We start from the raw sequence: 24,854 nt of genomic DNA, 5'->3' as shown, positions 1-24,854 counted from the left end.
TTAACTACTATTTCATTTTAAGTTATTAGTTACTTTGGAAAGCTTCAATAAATGTAAGTAGAGTTTGTGTGTTTGTTTATATTTTAATTATACTTAAACTTATTTTTTATTATATCATAATCGTTTTTATTTTTGCTTTAGTAAAATAGATATAAATACCATAACCATAAATAAATACTCAGAATATAATTTTTCGTATCACTATAGTTTAAGTTTATCAACTAATTCTAATCAAAATACTTACATTTGCTTTATCTTACACTATGAATGACATATATAATATATATTGTAACTACTATTATATTAATTAGTAATTTTTTTGTAATTGTGACATACATTTAGTATTACATGTTTTAGTACTGAATGCACACATATTCATCTTCATTATCTCCTATTATTTTTTGTAATATATTTTTCTTCAAAACACCTTGGAGCTGTGTTAAGTGTTTAGCACAGAGAATTGTGCGCCAGTTAAAGAAAGCAAGTACTGTGCAAATTGTTATTATAATTTATATTTTTTTAATACTACTAGAATTTTTAAAGTATCTAATGGTAAACTCGTGTTAGTTTGATAACACTTGTATCAAAACAGGTTGTCATTTTTATATAAATAGTTTAAAATTTGACCTTTTTAAGCTGCAACTTGCTTAGTGAATTTATTCAAAAACATTTTTTAATACATCAAATTTTCAAGATATACTAATGTACTTTATATATATATTGTAATAAATTATGAAACATTCTTTAAACTTATTTTCTTAATATTTTGTCAGTATAACTCATTAAATATTTATTCGTTTTCCCTTTTAATCAGATTTTAAAGTAGATTTAAAGTTTAAATTTTTACACGCACGGATAAAAAACTCTACAAATAGTTTTATGTATAGTATTACTACTTTTATTTTTGTAAAGTTAAGTTCTAAAATAAATTCTTACAAAGGAGTATTTTTTTAAGGAAAGTAAAGTCACGTTTTTTGATCAAGGAAATCATATGTTTAACAATTATATAAAAGTTTTAATCTTTTATATTTGTTCATAAGTTATAGTTAACCAAACCATTGAAAAACTGCAAGTTTAAAAGAATTTGATTTCTTTTAAGAGATAAAATATTTGAGTAATCAAGTAGACAATTTTTTTATACTTTTTTCCTAATGTGTATCATTATAAATTAAGTTAATGATTGTATTGTAAGAATTAGAATCAGTTTTAAATATAAATAAAAAAGCATTCAATATTTAAATCTTTAAACTTTACATATATATTCTTTAAAACTTGACAACTTAAATTATTGATAAAAGTTTAATTAAAAAAGATTTCAAAGTTATTACTAGAAAAAAAAAATTCTTAACGTCTTACATTTATTATTGTATAGTATATAAAATAATAGAAAAAACATTAACGATTAAAGTATACATTAGAATATATAACTGCATTTAAGTTTTAATTTCTGTAACTTATAAGAAACGCTTCCTTTAAACTTACTATAAATAATCACACAACTGTGAATAAGGAATTACGAAAAATTAGTCAAGAACAATTAAGATTAGGTTGTATTTACAATTTTCTTTAAGCATTAATTTAAATTATATTTTAGTTAATAAATAACTTTTCAGTTAATTTTATGTAGTATTTATTAAAATTTTAAGAAAACAACAATAATGAACTGAAAAATTAAATAAGATAACAGTTTTATGAAGAATTACTAAATCAATTATGTAGCATATTTTAGCTACAATAATAATACTTTCTGCAACTTTTAGCCTTCTTATCTACTTGGTATTTACCATTTAATCGGTTAAATTAACATGTTTTTTTAGTATTATACTATGTTTGTCAAATAAAAATTTAGTTCAAACAGGTTGTGTTTTCTGTGTTTTGCAATTTTGAATTTGTTTTTTTTTTAATAAAAAACGTAAATAGATGAGGATGCAAATTTGTTGAAGTATTTTTGCTTTCATTGCATAAAGTTACTTTATGTTTAACATACTAAAGTAAGTCTTTAAACAAAAAAAAAGTTTGATTATGAATATTAGTTTGTCAAAGTTTAGAAACTTATATATGTTTTTTCAATTTGTTTTCTTGGATTTGTTTTCAATAAGTTACATCTATGTGTTATATCAACAAAACCAGTTTAAAAATAATCTTGTTGTTATTATATGGTTATGAAATAAAGTTATGTTTAAAAAGTTTTAACATTACAAGCTTCTCATAACAACTTATGCTTCTTTTTAAACTCAGATGAATCTGAGCTAGGTTCTTATGTTTAATGAAAGTAAATTGAATAGCATATTTTCAAAAGTAAGTTTTTATAGATAGTATTATTTTTAATATATATTTATATCATTATTTAGAAATATTCGTTTTTAAGTATTCAGCTAAGTCATATGCATTAATTATGAGAACTATCTAAATAAGCTGTTTTATTTTTCTTTAAACTTTAAATAAAGTAGTGGGTTGAATACTACAGATAAGCTAAAGTTATAGCAAGTTTTTCATAGCTAATGAGTATTGAAAGTAAACTGAAATAATTTTATCTTAACATTTATTAATAAGGACTACTTTTTAAAAAAGTCAATAAATAACCAAATTAACTAAAAACCTAAAAACACAGGGGAGTCGAGCATTTCTAACTTGCGATCATTTCTAACTCGATCATTTAACCCATTTACTTCTAACCCGATCACTTCTAATCCAATAATTTCTAACCCGATCGTTTTCTAACCCGATCACTTCTAACCTGATCACTTCTAACCCGATTACCTTTGACTCGAACATTTCTAACCCGATCATGTCTAACCCGATCATTTTTTACTCAATCAGTAGTTTTTGTTTTATTTTTCTATTTCTTTAATCAGAATTTATTTTTAAAACAAACTAAACTTTACAAAGAAGTTCTTTTATTTAAATATAAGTTTTCTGTCATAAACAAAACTTAGAGTTTATGTTGTTCTACTTCAAATATACTTTTAATATTAATTTCAATTTTATAAATTTTACTATTTTAGAAAAATCTATTTAGTTATCTACAAAAACTATTGAAAAGGGTAGATTGAAAAATTTTTAGTTAACAAAAACAAAATATACTGCAAAATGAATTGTTGTCTCAAATTTTTATATAATATTAATTTCATTTCAACTTATTATACTTTTAACTTATTTTTCTTCGTTTGACTTTTTTCTTTATATCAATCTGCTTAAATCAATTTTTTTTTTTGATAATAATAAAATTAATAAACGAAATAATTCTAAAATAAGAAGAAACTAAGGTCTTTTTGCTTAACAATTTTTTCTTAATCTAAATTCACTGACGAATAAAAGTATATTTGTTAAACTTTTAAAAGTTGTTGAGTTATTTTTTTAATATTCTACGCAAATTATGAACCACAAAATGGTCTTTAAATGTTTTTTTTTAATTTCCGTAATATTAAAAATAAGTTTTATCTTTTTTTGATTTAAACAAAAATATCAATATTCGTCAGTGAACTTAGACTTTCTTAATATTTTTTTGACTAGTTGTGAAGAACCTAAATAAAGAAAAAACTGAAAAACCAAACAGTTGTTTAGTAATCTATTACTACATTGAAGTCAGTTAGTTTCCATTTTTAGCTCAAAAACTTGCACAGACCTATTCAGATAATGGAATTAAAACAAATATTAGGTGAACCTGAACATTTTGTTTTAGGTATTAAAAAAAAAAAAAAAAATATAACCTTTTTAAATAAAAACTTTAAAACATTTATATCATTTAACAAACCGAAAAAGCATGTAATGTCGACTGACTGTCTACCTTTCATTTCATTAATAAATATCTATCTAGACCTAGAGCGAAAAAAATAATGACACTTTAACAGACTTGTTTCTTAATACTACACGTGCGAGGATGATCAAATCTCGTCAAGTTAATCTCTTTTTAAACTTTCAGTTAAGTTTATATAATATATTAAAAGTATTTAAATTTGGTTCATTTTATTTAATTTAAGCACAACTAAGTTTAAACTTATATTGATATATTTTTTATTATGTATTTACTTTATTTAAACGAATTAAAAAAAACGTAGACACAAACGAAATAACTACGAATAAAAGAATTTCAAAAAATAAACGTACTTATAGTTAAAATAGTTACAATTATATAATATGTTTTTGTTGTTCGAAAACTAATAAACAGATCTCAACTTCTAGTGGAATTATATGTATTAAGTACTTTCAAGACTTTTTAATGCAATTAAATAGAATCTATTTGAATAAGATTTTTATATAAGCACTGACGAGGTCTTTGACCGAAAATGAGTTTGCATTAAAAAGTCTTGAAAGAAGTTAATAATTATAACTATGAGCAAAAGGTCGTAAAAACTCTTTTTTATAAAATAAAAATATCATTCAATTAATAATTCAAGTCGTATTTAATATATTTTGGATATAATATAAACTTAATTGATACACGGTTTACTATCATTTCTAACCCGATCGTTTCTAACACAATAACTTCTAACCCAATCATATCTAACCCGATTATTTCTAACCCGATCAAACCTTATCATTTCTAACACAATAACTTCAAACTCGATCATAAAACAATCTAACCAGATCATATATAACCAGATCATTAATAATCCGATCTTTCTAACCCTATCAGTAAAAACTGTTTGTTTTTAAGATTTATTTTAATCAGTGTTTATTTTAAAACGAAACTAATATTAGAAAAATTATTCTTATATCAAAATACTGTTTACAAATCTTAATGTTTATTTAACTTTAATTTAAAAAAATATTTATTAATCATTATAATTTAAAAAGTTTTAATTTAAAATTGTTTTCCTTATTTTGAACTTTTTTCATATCAACCTGCTTCAATCAAACTTTTTTTTTCAGATTAAACAAGATTTACTAGATTTTTTTCTTTTAATTTGTATTTTGTTGAATTTTTAATGTAAGCTGTTTTTACTACACTAAAGTTATATATTCTTGTCATTTAGATCAGTGGTCGTCAAGGTGTACACTGGTATTCACTAGTGTGCACGAAATTTATTTTGGGGTGCACGAAACTTTTAGAGTACACAAAACTCATTTAGGGGTGCACAAAAATTTTAGACTACAAAAAAAATCAAGTTTTTGTTATAATATTTATCTAGTTTAAGCGACATAAAGATTTTAAATAAAACATTTTAAAAGTACTGTACTGTTAAAATGGGAATTTTGTAGTGATTGCAAAGATGTGTTCAATTAATACGTTTGTAAGACAAAGCCATATAAATAAAATACCATTGTGCAAACAAGGTAAACCAAATAGAAAGGTTCATTAAAAACAGGATCAAATGATAAGTTCTAGTTTTAGTTGTTAAAAGGTTTGCATGTAAATACAAACTGAGTTATTACTTTAAAGGAGAAATGCTTTAGTAAAAATATTTACGTAGTGACACCACTAGCGGCACTTATAAAAATTAGATCTTGGGATAAACCGATTTTATTTTTTGCATTTTTGTTTACACAGGTTTTGATTAGCTTGACAACCACTGATTTAGGTAACTAAAATATTATTTAACACAAATGAATTCAAAAATATAAACTGTTAAAAATGTAATATTCAGATACAAAGATTTTCATATTACAGTTTATAAGCTTTGTTGTAAGTCTTGCGCAAGCGTTGTACAGTAAATGACTAATCTATTACCATTTTATAGTCTGTAACTTTCAATTTTAAGCTTAAAAACTTGCACAAATTGTACTACAACTTACAAAAACCTGTTTAGATAATTTAACGTAAAAAAACAATAAACGATTTAGTGTTTTGTTTTTTAAGTGGAAAATCATTATTTTTAGATATAACCACTTAAAAAAATTTGTTTATTTATGTAACAAGTCCGAGAGTTATCAAATTTTATCTAGTTAATCTTTTTAAAAACTTTTACTTAAATGTATATAATATCCAAAATTAGTAATTAATTTAATATTTATATTTTACCATTAGACTTTACTTTATAAAACAAAGTTTAAACGATCTTTTGCTCGTAACTATAGTTATTTTAATTATTATTATTTATTTATATAAAGTGCTTTTTTTCGTTGTTATTTTGTTTGTGCTGACATTTTTTTAACTTTTTAAAAAAAGGAAGATGTAATACAACAAACATATCAAAATAAGTTTTAATTTAGTTGTACTTAATACAATTAAAGTGAACTAAATGATAATACTTTTCATATACTATATAAACTTAATTGAAAATTTTAAAGATGATTAACTAGACGAGTTTGATCATCCTCGTACTTGTTGTATTAACAGACAAGTTGGTTTAAGTGTCATTAATTTTTTTTCTTTAGTTCTAATTAGATAAATATTATATTTATTTTCTAGACTTAAAAGTTTCCATACACAACTGTTTCTTTGTTTTTAAAGTACAATATTTACAGAACGTAATAGCAAAATGACACGACTAAAACAATATACGTTTTTTTATCGATTTCGGGTTTATTGGGTCATTAGTAAGCCTATAGAAAAAGTGAAACATGTTGGCTCTTTTTAGTCTGCGTAGTATATTTCAAAAAATACATATAAATTTTTACTAATTTTCCTTGCAATCTTTTTAGTGAACTAACTACAATAGTCAGTGTTTTTGTTTTTATATAAACTTAATATTTATTGGGATGTTGTCAAGTTTTTTTTTCAGATTTTGTCTTAATTTAGGGTCTTCTTACTTGGTCAAAAAAAAAAAAGAACATCTAATTTCACTTACGAATAACGATATTTTGTTAAAATTAAAAAATATATTGAATGCTAAATATATATTTTTTAATGTTACGGAAAATAAAAAACATTTACGACCCTTTGGGGTTCTTAGTTTGCGTAGCATAACTTTAACATAGCTGTTTACATTTGTCAATAAGTTTAGATTAAGATAAAAGTTGTTAAGCAAGAAGACCCTGATTTATCCTTATTTTAAAATGATATTCGTGTAGTAAATTTTAAATATTCAAAAACAAAATTTCGATATGAGCAGATTTGTAATAATAAAAAATTCAAAAATTGTAAGTATGATAAACTGAAATAAAATTATTAATAAAAGTATATTTTACGTAGAACACAATAGACACTAAGTTTTGTTTAAGACAGAAAATTCAAATTTCAATAAATAAACGTTTTTGTAAAGTTTAGTTTGACTCAAAAATTAATTCTGATTAAAGAAATATAAAAAGAAAAAGAAGTTTACTATTTTAGTTATAATTGATCGGGTTAGATATGATCGGTTTTAAAATGATCGGGTTAGAAATAATGAAGTTAGAAACGATTGAGTTAGAAGCGATCGGGTTAAAAGAGATCGGCTTAGAAATGATCGGTTCCCTTTGCAACATACTGTTTGCAAATTATTTTTTGTTGTAAAAGTTTGTACTAAATAAATAACAAGTTTAAATACAAAACAAGTTAATTAAAAATTTTGAGTCTAAAACTAACTAAATTGTTAGTAAACTGAGGTACTATATCGTGATTTTTAAAAACCCATTGGGTAGTAAGAAAAAAAATATTTAATTTAATAAAAGGTTACAAAAGACAAGTGACAGGTAAATCAAAAATATTTATTTTATTAAACTAAAGGATGCTAAAAAAATTATCAAATGACCTGGGTGCACAAAAAGATCTCTCGGTAATCGAGTCGCACATTAAAGCTGCCCTGTTATGTACAAAAAGCTGTCACATATGGCACTCTATCTAGAAAAGTTGTTTACCACTAGTCTAAAGTTTTAGTAGAAGCTCAACAGTTTTGCTTTGAAGCTCGTAGTAAAATACTCAGTAAAAACATTAGGTACTGAGTTTAAACAAAAGCTTAAGAAAAACTTAAGATAAAAAATCCTTGTGACAAAAGTTCTCTGACTATGTTTAGCTAGGATTATAAATATAAGTAAAATAAATAACTAAACGATTAAGTTTAATAAAAACATATTTTTTACTGTAGAATTACCATATTAAAAATTTATCTAAAAAGATTGTCTAGTTATGGAATGGGTTCTAAAAGTAGACTATATCTTTTCTTAAGGGTGATTTATGGTTAGTAGGGGCGTAACTAATAAAGGGAAGAAATACATAGGTTTCAACTAGTAAAGAAGTGATATCTAATAAAAGGTTGTGATAATCTTTTAATTTTCTCCGAAATGAGCAATTATGAGTTATAGAGTGAAATATTATTTGTTCCACTTAATCGAAATCAAATTTGTTCTAAAACTTTTGAAATCAAACTAATGTTAGTTGAAACTAATGAAAAATTTTTAAGTGAGGGTTTTAACCAAAATATATTAGATTTTAATAGTATATGAAAACCATGTCAGATTTGTTTAGCCTTAATTTAACAAAGTAATTTTTTATATTTTCGATTAGCTATAAAATTTAATTATGTTTTAGTTATTAAAGTTTGCTATTATATTAGTAGTTCTTCAGAAAAAATTTTATTGTAGAAAATTAAAAATCATACGCTGCCCAGAACAAATTTGTTGTATTCTATCTATAATGTATAAAACTTAATTATTTAAGATTTTTATTTGCAAAAATAAGTTTCACTCTTTAAAGGTTCTTCAGTTACAACTTAAATCTGAAAATATAAGATAAACAAAACACTATAAAACGAAACAGGTAAATTAGAAATTGTAAATTATGTTAGTTAGAAAACTGATCAAGTATTTGAATAAAATACTAAATAAATACTATTGGTTTAGGCTCTTTAAAAACTGAACGTGAAACTGTTATGAAAAAAACATTAATGGGTAAAAATTAAAACAAGCTACTTACATACTATAATATATAGAGAAATTTTTGAGTCTTTAAATTGAAATTTACTAATACTGAATGTAAAACTTTTAACTTTAAAAAACCTTTAAAGTATCTTTCATGTTTTGTTTATCTTATATTTTTCAAATTTAAATTGTAACTAAAGATCCCTTTAAGGGTGAAACTTAGTTAATTTTGTATATTTTCAAATATAAATCTATAATGTTTGCATAGTAAGAATGATAATAACTTACAACTAAATTCTGAAGCTATTACTCAAAACACCGCGCAGTTGTTGATGTTAGAATATTTCAGGTAATAATTATATATTTCGTTTATGTTAGAAAGTTAGTCTCATTAGGTTACTCCAAACAGTTATAAAAAAGACAAATAAAGCAACCTAGTACAAAATAAATCACTTACCCTCCTTCAACCCACATCCTTGCTCAGTCTACTTTTGCCTTCCTTAAGTGGGTGAAAACTCATTTAGGTTGGCTAGACAAGCTTCAATAGCTATCAAATCCACCTTGAATAGCGTTTCGCTATGTGTTGTTAACTACACTAACCACCCGCTTTTTTGAATTGTAAAAGATGCCACACCTACCAATTAAACGTAGTATAAGTTTTAGTTGTCATTGCGGAAAAGACTACATAGGTCGTACATCTCAACGTTTCCACAAAGGTGGGAGAAGCATTTTACAAAAAGCTAAAAAGATTTATTTTTAGTAGCGACGTTAAGCCCAAAGGTGGACAATCATCCATCCATAATCACCTCCTCAACAACCCTAGTTGTGCTTAGAACTACATAAATAGTAGATTCTAAACTCTATCTAGAGCGCGAAACACTTACTATCTCTCAGTTATAGAATCGTTGTTCATTAAAGCTCGTGAGCCGAAAATTTCTAAAGAACTCCCAAGGTCCTTATAATATAAAACTATAAGAATAAAATGTTTTTAGTGTTGTCGGTTTTTGTAAGGTTTTACTTTTTTACTCAGTAAAGCTTTACTTTGAAACCCTATTTAATGAACATAATATGTAGTCTAGGATCTTACTAGGACTCTTTTTGCCAAACAAAATCAAAACATATAACCTATTTAATAACGGGGAATTTCTAATTTATAGAGATGATACCTCGCAATCATACAGTCAAAATCGCCAAGAATCAAAGAAATTATGGCAAACGCACTACGCAAAATTTTAATTAAATGGGGTTTCTAATCAACGATAGATGCAGCCTAATTCAAACAGATTTTTCAGACAAATAGCTAAATCGAACCAATAAAAAATACATCCCTTTAAAAAACCAAATTCAGATATTCTTTGAGTAGTAATTAATCACGCTACCCTAAGCAAATTTTTAAAACAATTAGCAAAATATTTAACAACTTATTAAGCAACAAAGAATCGTGATTTTAAAGTAGGCTAACTATATTTATTCAAATTTATTTGGTTCGTCCAAATATGTACTTTCCTAAATTTAAATAATGTTCCATACAAACTTTGATTTTTCTCTAAAGATATGATAAAAACGTTGAAACAGTTGTAAGCAAACTAAAGAACACATGTTATTTCATATATTTTAAATACTTTAACTATTATATACGATTTAAAACAAGTCGATAGGCCTAAGTTGTTGTTCTAAGCAAAAATATATTTTTTACGTAAATACAACTATTTTTTCTTTTCATGATAAATTATTTAGTTTTAAATCTCATAATGCTTTATTTTAAAATGTTTAATTTAATGTGTGTTTTTCTTGTTTTATAAAATTACAAACTTTTAATGTTATATTATACTTTTTTTTTTTTTAATAAAATATGCAGAGTAAACAGTTGGTGTTTAACTTAATGACTGAAAGTTTGTTCTTTACAATAGGCCCTTTGACCATTATTTTTGAGCGTTGAGTTTTTTTTGTATTCTATAAACATTGTAGTAGACAGTAATTTGCTGTATAACTTGGCATGTTTAACTCACTTCAAAAGCGCGAAGTTAAACAGCAATTTCGAAAAGCCGTTACAGATTTGATTTTTTGCTTTAAACTGATTTTAATATTTGCAACAGTAGGCCGATTTTTTATTTATTGTCTGTACAACTTTAATAATAGGAATACATCTATAAAATACAAACAATTGTGATATAATTTTAAAAAAACCTTATCAAATATTATGTTTACTCGCAGCTAGAAACTTAAGTATATTTTGAATTAACTTTTTTCTAAAAAAAAGTCACATTAAAGATTGCAAAAAAGAAGTAGTTAAGCTCCAAATATTTAAAGTATAACGAAAATCTTTTAGTTCCTTTTGTTTAAAAAAAAAACTACCCCACTAGAAAACTAAATATTTTTATAAAAAATTGAAAGGTTGAAGGAACGCAAAGGTTTAACTAATGTTTATTTAAAAATATACAAAAAAGAAAAAAACAATTCAACATCTGTTGATCAACAGTATATCAAAAAGATTTTGTTTAACTACATTTGTTTAAATATTAAATTTTTAAAAGGTTTTGTACATACATTTAAACATTTTTTTAATGTTTTTAAGAAAATACCCTAATGAAAAAAAAACTATCAAGTATGCTCAATTAAAAAAGCCTATTTATTTTAGAAATACAGCTATCCATTATTTCTGTGAAGTAAGAAAAAAGCAATTAGTTTTAGCTAATTCGTTTTGCAAACTTTGAGTTGATTATTCAAAGATATTGGCGTGATCATAAATTTTGCACAAATTTTTTAGATCAATAAAACAAACTTATAAGGTTTGAACGAATTTTGTTTATTAGATTAACTGAGTTAGATTAAACTACATTCAATTTATTAAAATGGAATCTCAGAGAAGTCAAAACTTTACCGATTTACTTGTAATGCAAAATGAGAATTCTGGTGTATATTATGATGGTTATCAAGGTACACTAAAAATATTTTTTGTTTTGTCTTTAAAATTAGTAAAATAGAAACAATGATTTTGTTGAAATAATTTTTTAGGTATATGGGGATAGCTAATGTTAAAGTTTAAAATTTTTATTTTAACCAAAAGTGGTTTTTAATGATCAGTTCTATAGCTTTTTTTTTATACTTTTTACTATGTAATAAAATATATCTAGATTCATAAACACAAGTAAAATAAAAAACTACTTGTTTATTATGTAAAAAACAAACTATTACAAATTAAAAAAAGTATGATTTTACTATAATAATAATTAAAAACTTAATTTGAAAAACCTTGTTGGTAAAAAATAAAAATAAAAAATAAAACTCAGATTTTACAATTGGTTTTATGGAAAGCTCGGATACACCATATTCTAAACCACCAACACCATATTCCAACCCTTCTACTCCATATGCAGTATGCCGTACTGTAAACAATACTTGCGGTAAGAAGTTTATTAAAAATGATAATTTGGCTATAGTATTATCTTAAAAATAAAAAAATTATGCAAACAAAAAATGACGTTAAAACGCTTTTTAGTAAATTTTCAAAGAAAAGTTAAAGGTTAAAAAAATATCACATTAATTAGATAACTTGTTACATACTATACACAAAGTTTTATAAAACAGAAACAAAACAAATTACGATATTATAAAATATTGACGTACTCTAGTTCTTCCTATTTCACTAAATATATGTTTTCAAGTTCTACTTTAAAATCTATCATTGGTCTTATATGTTTTTTAATAAATATAAACTAAGACTTATACGATAAACTATTTTTTTAAGGAAAACAGTATAAACTTATGTCGAAAGCAAAATCACATATCCAAGGACTAAACATGATATTAAAAATAAAATTTTTTGCTTAAGTATAAAGTTGATAGTGAGGAAAAAATAAATTTCTGAAAGAGACTGATTCCTATACTGGAAATAAACACAATTTTTTTTAAAGTTTCTTTTTTTAATAAGTTAAAAATATATATTGCTTTATTGAATATATAATGTTTTGTTTTTCTCTAACTAAATCTAGATTTAAATGTTTTTGGAGTACAGTCTTTAACTACATCCTAATCATATCGATAACTTTTTTTCAGATTATAATTGTATGATTAATAGCATCACTTAAATACCTAGTTTAAAAAAATCTGTTATACAATTTAAAGTATTATAAAAGTTTAGTATAAATTTCTGAACGATTAGTCTTTAGATGTTTTCCTTACTAAAAATCAAATAAAAATTATTTGTAGTACATACTTAATGTATAAGTTAGAATTTTTTTTCAGTTAATGGTAATTTAACGAAATCTATTAATTTGAACCCAATGAATGATATGCTCCCTAGTACTAATCAAACAATTGTGTCTTACAATATAAAATCCCAACCTGTTAGTTTTGATGCAGGAGTTTCATCCCCCAACGTCGATCTGAACAAGTCTTGTAAGTTAGATTTTTAATGGAAAATATCGTATAAGAATATAAAAAACTTCAAAAAAAATTAAAAGCATATTCTGAACTTAAATCTTAATTTAATTATACATTTAGTTTATAATGAATTTTTCTCATCTTTGGAATTTAAAAGCTGATGAAAATTTATTAAGTAGCGAGGTTGACATAACCAAAAACAGTTGTTAATTTTTCTATATTTAATTTAAAACAACTTTTCTTTTAGATATAAAAAATAATAATTGTTTTTACCTAAAAGACAATATATTAAAATTACTTCATTCTAAGGCTGATTTAAATTTATAAAAAAAACTACGGCTAACATAGACAAATAAATTTATGAACAAATCGATTAGTTATGGTTAGTGATGTACCGGACCCGGATCCGGACTTTTTTTTTCAAATTAGGATCTGGCCGGACCCGGATCCGTATAGTTTTTTCAAATTATAATCCGGCCGGAACCGGATCCAGATTTTTTTTCAAATTAGGATCCGGCCGGAACCGGACCCGGATATTTTTTTCATATTAAGATCCGGCCGGATCCGGATATCAGACAAAAATGGCAATATCCGACCGGATCCGGACCCAGATAGTGAGTTTATTATAAAAAATAATAAAAATTATGTTATATTATATATATATATACATCATAAAAATTGGTCCAGCACTAAAATAAAGTAAAATATAGAGAAATCTAGGGAAATTCATGATTTTTTCAATTTTATTTAGGGAAAGTTAGGGTTTTTTTTTGGAAAATTGCAAAAATCTAGGGATATCTAGAGAAATCTAGGGATATGGGAACCCTGTAAAGTGAGTATAAACAAGCCTGAGTCAGAATAAGGTTTTTAAAAACTGAAAAAAAAACTTTAATCTAATACTAAGTAGAACAGCTAGCCACAAGATTAACAATTTTAGGTAATATTTACAATTAACACTCTGAAATCAAGAACAAAATTATCTAGAAAATCACAAAATATTGAAAACTGGATCAGCTCAAACTCATTCAAAATCTAAAAGAAAACTAGCCTGAGTTTTTCAAAAAATTCTAAAACTAGCCTGAGTTTTTATAAAAAACTAATCTAGCCTGAGGCAGCCTAAGATTTTCCAAAATTCCCAAAAATTTTAAACTAGCAGGGTTGCCACTGTTTAAGTCAAAAAAAAACTAGCTAGAGTGAGTATAAACTAGCCTGAGTCAGAATGAGGTTTTTAAAAACTGAAAAATTACTTTAATCTAATAATCAGTAGAAAAGCTAGCCATAAGGTTGACAATTTGGTAGTAAAGTTTTTAATTTTACAACATAGGTAAAGAGTTGCATTTCTGATATGTTTATTTCATAGTTTAAATGTAAATGTAAACAAATGTAAATTAGTCACGTGTACAAAATGAGCCAACCACGGTAGGTGTTTAATTTTAACTGACGAAAATGACTCTTTTTAATTTACACACGGTTTGTTTTTGAAAAAATACTTTTCTTTTTTACTAACTAGATCCGAATCGGCCGGATCTCTGTTAGGATTCGGCCGGAACCGGTTCAGAACCTTTTTTTAAAACCAAGATCCGGCCGGAACCGGACCCGGATCTTTTTTTTTTAAATCGAGATCCGGCCGGAAACGGATCCGGATCTTTTTTTCATATCAAGATCCGGCCGGATCCGGATATCAGACAAAAATGGCAATATCCGGCCGGATCCGGACCCGGATAGTGAGTCCGGTACATCACTAGTTATGTTAGAGTTTTATGAAGAATGATATGATTAATTTTTAAACATTCTGATAGTTATTGGTTAATTTACTTTTTAAGAGTTGTATAGTTTTTAATTCAATCTTTATTAAATTTTTGGGACTTTCTTGATTAAATCTTTCTTATTTTATAATTGACTGATAATATTAACATATTTGATGTAGTAGATTATTAATATAAAATTAAACGTGACAAAATAACTTTAGTTTGTTTTACTTTTATTTAGGTCTTTTTTTTATAAGTTAAACTCTATATACTTTTTTGTACTTCTTTGAAAAATTACTATAACTGTTATAATATCTTTCTTTACAATCTTAAAAATTTTGAACTCATAAGGTTTTAAATTAAACACAAGAATTTTTTTTTGTATCTAATAGTATAAGTAAAAGCGCATGCAAACATATACTTACAGTCATACTATAAGTGATTTTTAGATAAAATATAGCTATTTAGAAGCATAATGCTAAAGTAAATTATGATAAGCCTTAAACATTAAAAACGGTTTTATAATAAAATAACACAAGTTTATGGTCACTATAATAGTTTTTTTATTGCCTTGGTGAGTAGCAGTACTAAATTATTCGAGTGTTTGTTGAAATAAAAATAATAATGTAAGTAAAGATAAAAAAAATAGCATTAATTATAAAACTAATTAATTTTAACATATGTACTTAGATCATAGTCTACTTATATATACGTATATATTATTTATGATTTAAAAAAAAAAATTAGTTTTCGAATTGTTTACTGAAATTTTAACGCGTGTAGCATATCATCAGAACAATAATGAAGTTTATTAGCTAGTTTTTAAGGAATACCAAAAATACACACTATTACATGTCAAAAAATAAAACAAATTTAGGTACCTTTTTCAAAAACAACTTCTGTGCAAGTTAATTTATGTTTTTTTTTGTCTTGATAGTTCTTACTTTTAGTTTTGTTGCTATGTTTGTTATTGATTTATATATTTTGTTTATTTAATACATAAGTTGGTTATTAAGGCAGGATTGCTTTATATATCTACTTTTGTTTAGCGATAGTTATTTTTTGCTCTTTTCAACTTCGTATTTTTCTAAGCTGCATAAGTTAGTTTTTTATTTTCGGTTTTGTGTCAGTTCCGAAGAGTATATTTTATTTAAGTTATCGTCTTTGTTTGCGTCTTTTAGTTCCTATATGTAATTTGATAGTTCAGTGCTATTTATTGTTTTATTGTTAAAACTTGCCTCATAGTTACGATAATCATTCTAAAATAAAGAAAAATTTGAGTCTTTTTCTTGAATCAAAAATTTCGAAACATAACCATTTATTTATTTTTAAAGAACATTCTTTATATAATTTAATAGCTTAATAATATAGCTAAAATAAATTATATTTTTTTGTTAAGTTTTAGTTTGTTGAGTCGGTGCTAGATCCTATAAAAAAGTAGGGTATTTTGGCATTTTAGTTTTTGCAACATTTTTCAAAAAATTTATATATATTTTTTAAAATAAAAACAAATTGTACAGTAATCTTCCTTTATTGTACCAACATATGTTTCTGTGTGTTAACGAATCAACACACTTCAATTGGGTTGTTAATGGAAAGATAACTCAAAGATAGTTATTTTCCATTAACAACCCAGTTGAAGTGTGTTGATTTTTTTTTACTGAGCATGAATCCCCTAAAATATGAAGAACATTAAAAAATTATTAAAATATATTTGCATTTTTTGAGATATGTTGCGAGAACTAAAAAAAAAAGCCAAAATGTCCCACTTATTCTATGGGCTCTAGCACCGCCCGATAAACCTAAACTCAAAAAACAAAACTATCTATTTAGCTGTATCATAAAGCTATTAAATTATATAAAAAATATTCATTAAGACAAAGGAATTGTTGTGTTTTTAAATTTTTGAGTCAAGAAAAAAACTTAAATCTCCCTATATTTTTAGAATGGTTATCGTATTTTGGTTACTGTATCTATTTTAGAATTTTTTGCTAGTTAAACCCACGTAAAATTTTGTTATGTTGTTCGTTTTTATTGTAACTCGGTAAATTAGGTTGCTTTCTAAGCAGTTATTGTCTAAACTGCATTATCGTTCCTGCAGTTGCAGGTATTTTTTGGTTTTTGAGTTTTAGATTGTTTAATATTTTGTTATTGTGTTTGAGAATTAACTGCTTAGAAAGCAACCTAGTTTACCGAGCTGTAATCAAACCAAATAACGTAACAAAATTTAACCATAAGGCAATTTTTATAATAAATCAAAAAGACATAGCGCTGAACTATCAAATTACATATAGAAATTAAAAGACGCAAACAAAGACTATAATTTAAAATTGGAAATAGTCAGAAAAATTTTCAAAAAATAACAAAATAAGTAACTTATGCAGCTTGGAAAAATAAAGAAATTAAAAAAAAAAAAAAAAGAGTTATTGCTAAACAAAAGAAAGACATTAACCCTGCACTAGTAACCAAAATAAGTACTTAAAAACATATACATAAAGCAATAACAAAAAATAGCAATAAAACAAAACTAGTTAAAAATTATTAACAAAAAAAACAAATCATTACTAAACTTGTAAAGATTTTTAATTTTTAATAAGCTACCTAAATTATTTTTTTACACGTAAAGTGTGTATTTTTGATATTCTTTAAAAACTTGCCAATAATCTACTTTATTGTTCTGATAATATATCAAACGCGTTGAAACTACAGTAAACAATTCGAAAACTAGTTGTTTATTCTAATATAGATATTAATCTCTGCTTTTTCAACAAAAAAATTTCATTTTGTCTATTAAAAAAATAATTGCAAAGTTGTCTAATTAACGGAAATACTTTGCCTACATTTTGCTTGAGTTTTTACAAACATTTATAACATATTTATTTTGGTATTTTTTAATTTCATAATAATAACAAACTTCAATAAATAAATGAAAATGTTATGACTAAATGTTATTTAACTAATTCATGAGTCTTTATTTAGAAAACATTTTACAATATCAGATAGTCTTATTTTATTAAGATGTTTTTTTGTTGTAGTTCGTAATACAATAAAATTTTTAACAAAAATCTTACCAGAACATTTTTATTCTTTAGTATTTAAAAAAGCGAACTTTGTAGTTTAACATTCCTTTCTTGCTATTCGAAACATTGTTAGGACTATAATTTTCATTATACAAAATTATAAATTATCAAACTAAAATTTATAAAAAAATCAAAGCTACTAGTTTGTTAATATAGATCCTAGCGAAGCAAGTTCGATAAAATATATAATAAAACAATTTGCACTTTTTTTTTCTTTATTGAACTAACATTTGTTTCTCTGTGTTAAACGAGTTAGAACATTTTAACGGAGCTCTTTAAAAATTTAATACTGCAAGAAAAGAGTAGAAGCTAAAGTAGTTGAATATGTGTATTTATTAAAGATACGTGTATTTACTAAAGATATGTACATATGTTAATCTGTTTTATCTTCTATTCTTTTTTGCAGTACTTATTATTTTTTACATAACTCCGTGGAACTATGTTAATTTATTTAACACAAGTAAACATATGTTACTTTAATAAAAAATAGTACAGTGCAAATTGTTTTTATAATCAAAAAAAATTTCCAAAATTTCAAAAATAACTGAAAATGACAATTATTTTTCAACATCCAAACAGCAGAGAAAAAAAAAACATTTTCAGTGCGCAAACTTTAAGTTTGGCTTTTATTTTAATAAAGATCTGTTATAACTTTAGAAAAATTTTTGTAAAAGTATGTTACGTTTTATTCTCACCATTTTTTATGAAGCTTGCGCTATTTGTGGAGATCGAGCAACTGGAAAGCACTATGGTGCAAACAGTTGTGACGGCTGTAAAGGTTTTTTCAGAAGAAGTGTTAGAAAAAATCATCAATATCAATGCAGGTATTTCATATTCGTCAATATTTTTTTACTTAAATTGGAATACTTTTTGACAATATTTAAAGTAGATACATTTTTAAACAGAGTTTTTAGAAACTAGAAATATGAAAAAAATCAAAAAAACTTGGCAACCCATTAAAAATATTTTTTTGCTTGTAATAAAATTTGAAAGCTCTCATTCTTTAACTACCGACACATTTATGATTGCCAATTAGTTGTTGCCAGTTGCAGAAAAATATTGTCTTGGTAACGAGGTTTTTGATAGCTAAACAGGGGCGTGTCTAGAAATTTTTCAAAGGGGGTCCACAATTTTTTTTGTTCTTAATTTGCCGCTTAAGTACGCATTTCTTAGGTGTGCACTGCCTGTTAAGTACGCATTGTGTATACTATGCAATATCTAGCCGAAAAACTCTATGTTTAAAATGATTTTTTCTTCTTTAAGAAAAATAAAAACATATACGTATTAATAGAAAAATATTATATTTTTTTATTTATTATACTGTAATAAATTTAGATAAATTAAAACTATAAGAACCAGAAAAAATTTATGAACTTACAAATTGTATATCAAAATTCAAATCCGTTATTTAAAACAAATATATTATATACAGTTTATTTAATTAACGAAAATAACGAACATTGTATTATGACTAATATAGGTAATTAAAGACCAAAACTTGCAGGTAGTCTTAGTATATTATAATCATTGGTTTAAAGTTTAAAAAGAAACTTAATTAATCTATTGTATAATACAAAACTCAATAAAAATCTTTAGAAGTTGTCGAAAATAAAGTTGCAAGTCAGTTAAATAAACAATTGAGAACATAATTTTTACAAGCATTATCATTAATTTTCATATTTTGTTTGGAACAGAATTAATAAAAAGCACAGCTGGAATAAAATTATCTAAGGTAAATGACAACTTTTGAGCTTTAAACAATCTAAAAATACCAGTAATACAGAATGTAATATCTTGATAATAAGTTTTTTATTTATTTTTTAGTAAAATATAAACTTAAGTTTTGTGCTGTTATTATATACAATGTAAAATATTTTCCTTACATTATGAAGATGAACATGTGGAATGCTTTTTTACTTAAGATACTAAAAACAAAGAACTATTTAAAATTAGTAATAAACTTGTCTTAATAATAGAAAAATATGCTTAATGATATGTAAACAAACTACCTAGTTAAGTCGTTCCAGTCAAAACAGTCAAGCTAATAATTATAACGAGAGTAAATAAAAAACGAATAAAATTTACATTAACAAACAAGCCAAGTTCTAAATTTGTTACTACTTGAAGATGTATTTTATAAAAATGCATCACTAAGAAAACCAAAGTTTTTAAAAATATTTTAGTATTAATTTTTATTTTATATTTATATATATATATATGTTTTTTTACTAGGTTAATTTATTCAATTTTATATTGAAAAAGTTTATTCCTGATTTAACTGAATATTCCATTCTAAAATTGTTACATTAGCAGTAGATAGATCCTATCTAACTGTGCAAACTATATATATAAGTTACTTATATCCGAGTAAAATTGTATTAATAAATAGTCTTATATTCTGTTTTATATATATTTCTATGAGATATTCTAGACACTTTTTTTTAATTTTTAGTACAAATAATGGCAGTTACAATAATATATTTTTAATGGAAATAAAGATAATTTTTAAAGATAATTTAAAATTCTTTTTATTAAACTTTATAAGCCATTTGATTGAAACCTTGACTTAAACCACTAATTTTTAAAGAAAGTTGTTATTTTATATTTAATTAAAACTTCCCAATATTTTGATTAATTTTGTTGTTATTATACACTTTTTTATTTATGTATTAATAATTTTTTTTTTTTTTTATTTTAGTATTAAATCATACTGGAAATTATTATAAAAATATACTAACCTATTTTTTGGTTGTTTGAGTAATTTCAACATCAGGAGTTGCTCTCCCTCTCATCTTTATTTGAATTTTTTCTTCCAATGAAAGGTTTACAAAACAAAAGTTTTTTATTTCTTAAACTGTTACAGACATAACTAACTTACTTTATAAAAAATAATCATTTTTATCAGAAAACAATATTTTATAAAATAATTAAATCTAGAATAAATTTTTATAAGGGAAGTTCAATTTTGATTTAAATGTTAATATAGATAGAGTTATTACAAACTTTTCTTTTTAGTTTTAAATTCTTTACATTTATATATCTATTTATAATAAGATTATTTTCTTCTAGTAATTTAATCTATTAAAATTGAAATTTTACTAAAAAAAATGTTTAGACTTATACAATTAAACTAAAATATTTTTAAACTATAATTAAATGTTTGCCTGATGGTGCAAAGATTCTAATGATGGTTTTGAAATCTCTATGAGTTGAAAATTTCAAAAAATCAAGAATCAGCTTTGTGGCCGACAGATATACAAAAATAAAATAACTTAAATAAAATGATTAAAATATCATTAAATGATAAAAGAATAAATTTCCAGATGGTGAAGTAGTTTCAGAAATAATTTTCAGATGGTGATTTAAAAACTCTCTGAATTGAACTTTTCGAGGATTAAAAGCTTAACACAACATTATTATATTCAATCAATTAAGTGAAATACAACTTTAGTGATGATATTGGACATTTTTTAAGTAAAATTGTACCTACTAGTTGAAAAACAATAATTAATCAAAAGTTATTTACACTAATTAACAATATATAGTGGGAACTAAGAGCATCTTAGTAAAAATTTTCCCAGAAAAAAATGCTACTATAAAACTTTTACCTATTATCTTGTCACAATTAAAATTTTATTTAAAGTCTATTTCATCTGGGCAACAACGAGCATTTTTTGTTACGGAAACTTATAATCTTTTAGTGTTATAAACTCAACATTCATTATTCAAAGTTTATCAAATAACCAAAAAAAAGTCAATAAACAACGTTTTTAGTAATAGTCTAAAAATCTTCTTTTTTTTCTTTTCTTTTTTAGGGGGTTCACAGGAAACAGGAAACCCGTCAAAACACACCCCTGTAACTAAACACTATTGATCGCCAAATAATTTAAAAACTTCTTGCTCTTATCAATCTTGGCAGTATTTCTAAGGTGTTCTCAAAGAAAAGTCTAAGGATATAAACCATATTTTTGACTGTGTAAGAGTAAGTTTGTAAACTAATCGATCTCATAGTGGAATTTATAATGGCGTTTCTCCAACTAAAGAAAAAAGTAGAAAAATCTATAAACTTAGCTGTCATTGTGCAAGTTACTACATTGTAAAGAATGCTTTAACAGCTTAATTACGTATTGATAAGCATGTGCTAAAAGTTACAAAATTTTGATGAAGGGTGTAGCGGAAAACCTGCAAGCTAACATTGCAGGGTACTGAATCGGGACACCAATTAGTATGAGAAATAAATTTTTAAATTTGTCTTTCTCAAAATTCCTCTAGGACCGTGAAAGTTGGCTGCTACTGGACTCAATATAAACTTCGTACATTATGAAACAAGTAGACTAAATTTATGAATCAGAAAGTTGCGCCTAATAAGTAATTTAAGATTACTAATAAACTTAACTTAAAACAAATACTACTGACTACTAAATAATAATTACAAAGATTATTCAGGCTTATTTACTTACACCTCCCTTATAATTCTAGCTTACATCTTACAATAACTTAATTTCACAAGTACTTTTGTATGTAACCACTTATAGAATTTAAATTGATCAAATAAAACATTATGACCAATTTTATATTATTACTATACTTATAAATGTACAACTTATCAATTTAACTATTCAATGAGAATTTAATGAACACCTTTTAGTATTAAATATTTTAAAATGTAATTTCTTAATTAACTTTAATATACATTTTTAATCTTCTAAGCAACTTTACAAACACTATTTATTACTTAGTTAATAAATATGAAATTGTTTGTTAAGTAAGATATTTTAGTAACTAAGATTACCAAAGAAAAACCATAAGAACAAATTATTATCCAATATAAAACTTAAAATACAAAAGATCCGCTTTTAAAGAGATGTTGTCACCATGGGCGTGTCTAGACTTTTTTCAAAGGGGGTTCACAATTTTTTTTTGTTCTTAATTTCCTGCTTAAGTACGCATTTCTTAGGTATGCACTGTCAGTTAAGTACGCAGTATTTAGCCGAAAAACTCTGTGTTTAAAATGCTTTTTTCTGCTTAGAAATAAAAAAAAAACATATAAGTAGTAATGGAAAAATATAATATGTTTTTATTTATTATACTGTATTAAGTTTAGATAAATTAAAACTAAAAGAGCCAGAAAATATATATTTATAATAAAATCACTTTTTCAAGTAATTTATTCTATAAAAATTTGAATTTCACTAAAAAAAATGGGTAATTACCTAGGATGATGTCGCACCAATATCAAGCTGAAACTATATTTAATTCAATGTCGTTTTTTACCATAATTAGGCTTAGAAATACATAAAAAAAATTATTTATCATAAACCAATAGAATTTAAATATCTAATTGCTTTTATTTTTAAAATAAAGTAAATGATACAATAACTTATATACATTACTATACTGTAAAATAAAATCAATTAAGTATTTTAGTTAATAACAAATGAATTTAATTCTAAACATGTATTTGTATAGCTTGTTTAAAACGAAGTATAAGTTTAGATCAATCATACAAAGCTTAAAATATTGATTTTAAGCCTATATTTGTTGTTCAAAAAGATATTAAACACAATAAAATTTCAGCTTGATATTGGTGCAACATCATCCTAGGTAATTACCAAAAAATGTTTAGACTTTTACAACTAAATTGAAATATCTTTAAATTATAATTAAATGTTTGCCTGCTGGTGCAGGAATTCTTATAATGATTTTGAAATCTTTCTGAGTTAAAAATTTCAAAAAATCAAGAACCAACTTTGAGGCCAACAGATATACAAAAATAAAACAACTTAAATAAAAATTGTTGAAATACTATTAAATGATAAAAGAGTAAATTGCCATGTGGTGTAGTTGTCTAAAGATGATTTTGAAAACTCTCTGAATTGAATTTTTCAAGGTTTAAACCCAGTTGGTTGACACATAAACAAATAACATAAATGCTTAAGTATAAACACAACATAATCATATAACAGCATAACACAAAAGCTTCACACAACATTATTATATACAATAAACTAACCAAAATAAAACTTTAGTGATTATATTGGACATTTTTTTAAGTAAAATTGTATTTACTAGTTCAAAAACAATACTGTATGAAAAGTTATTTACACTAAGTTACAATTTATAGTGGGAACTAAAGCATTTTAGTAAAAAGTTTCCTAGAAAGAAAATGCTATTTTAAAACTTTTACCTATTATGACGTCACAATTGAAATTTTATTTATAATCTATTTCAGCTGGGAAAAATAGAGCATTTTTTGTTAAGGAAAGTTTTTAATCTTTCAGTGTTATAAATTCAACATTCATTATTCAAAGTTTGTCAATAAACAACGTTTTTAGTGTTATTCTTTTTTTTTTTTCTTTTTTCTTTTCGTTTTTTTTTCAGGGGGCTCACAGGAAACAGGAAACCAGTCAAAACACGCCCCTGGTTGTCACAACACCAAAAAATTAAAAAGGATACTAATTTTAGCTTCGAAATTTTATAAATTTCTTAATTGTGACGTTGTAACAAGTTCGCCCTTTGTTATTAAATTGTATTTTAGTTTTCGGCTATTTTTATGTGTTGGGAGGTTAATTTTTTATTATTATTGAGTTGTTGTTCATTCTATGCTGGGTTTTTGCAAAGACTTTAATTACACTCATCAGTGTGCCAGTAACTTTAAAGACAAGAGTTTTTCTTTCTGAAAGCTCTTTCCAGCTACATATTCTGGAATGTAAATGTTTAATTTTAGCATTTATATAAATAAAAATAGTTTTAAACTTTAGGAAGAATAATTAGTGATTAAATTACAACATGTTTTTAACATACTTATGTTTTTTTTTTTGATTAAATGAGCTTAAATAGTTAAGTTTAAAGTTATAAATCTAAAAATATTGTTTTTAATTCTTATTTATTATGATTGACAAACCTTCCTTAGTTTTATTTATTA

At 24.4% G+C, this 24,854-nt stretch overlaps 1 protein-coding gene across 1 annotated transcript in view; it reads left to right on the top strand.

Moving 5' to 3' along the window:
• The window catches only part of LOC145830137 (hepatocyte nuclear factor 4-gamma-like), a 67,442-nt gene that overhangs the window by 16,341 nt on the left and 26,247 nt on the right, over positions 1–24,854 (top strand). Inside the window, exons 2-4 of the mRNA XM_082938026.1 lie at positions 12,009–12,122; positions 12,964–13,116; positions 18,639–18,753. Coding sequence (XP_082794152.1) covers positions 12,026–12,122; positions 12,964–13,116; positions 18,639–18,753 — 365 coding nt within the window. The 5' untranslated portion in view covers positions 12,009–12,025. The remainder of the gene's footprint in view (positions 1–12,008; positions 12,123–12,963; positions 13,117–18,638; positions 18,754–24,854) is intronic.

Source organism: Thalia democratica, chromosome 2, assembly GCF_965202585.1.
Source record: "Thalia democratica chromosome 2, ktThaDemo2.hap1.1, whole genome shotgun sequence".
NCBI classification, from domain to species: Eukaryota; Metazoa; Chordata; class Thaliacea; order Salpida; family Salpidae; genus Thalia; species Thalia democratica.
Note: the sequence above shows the minus strand (reverse complement) of the source record. Positions and strands in the feature narration are given on the sequence as shown.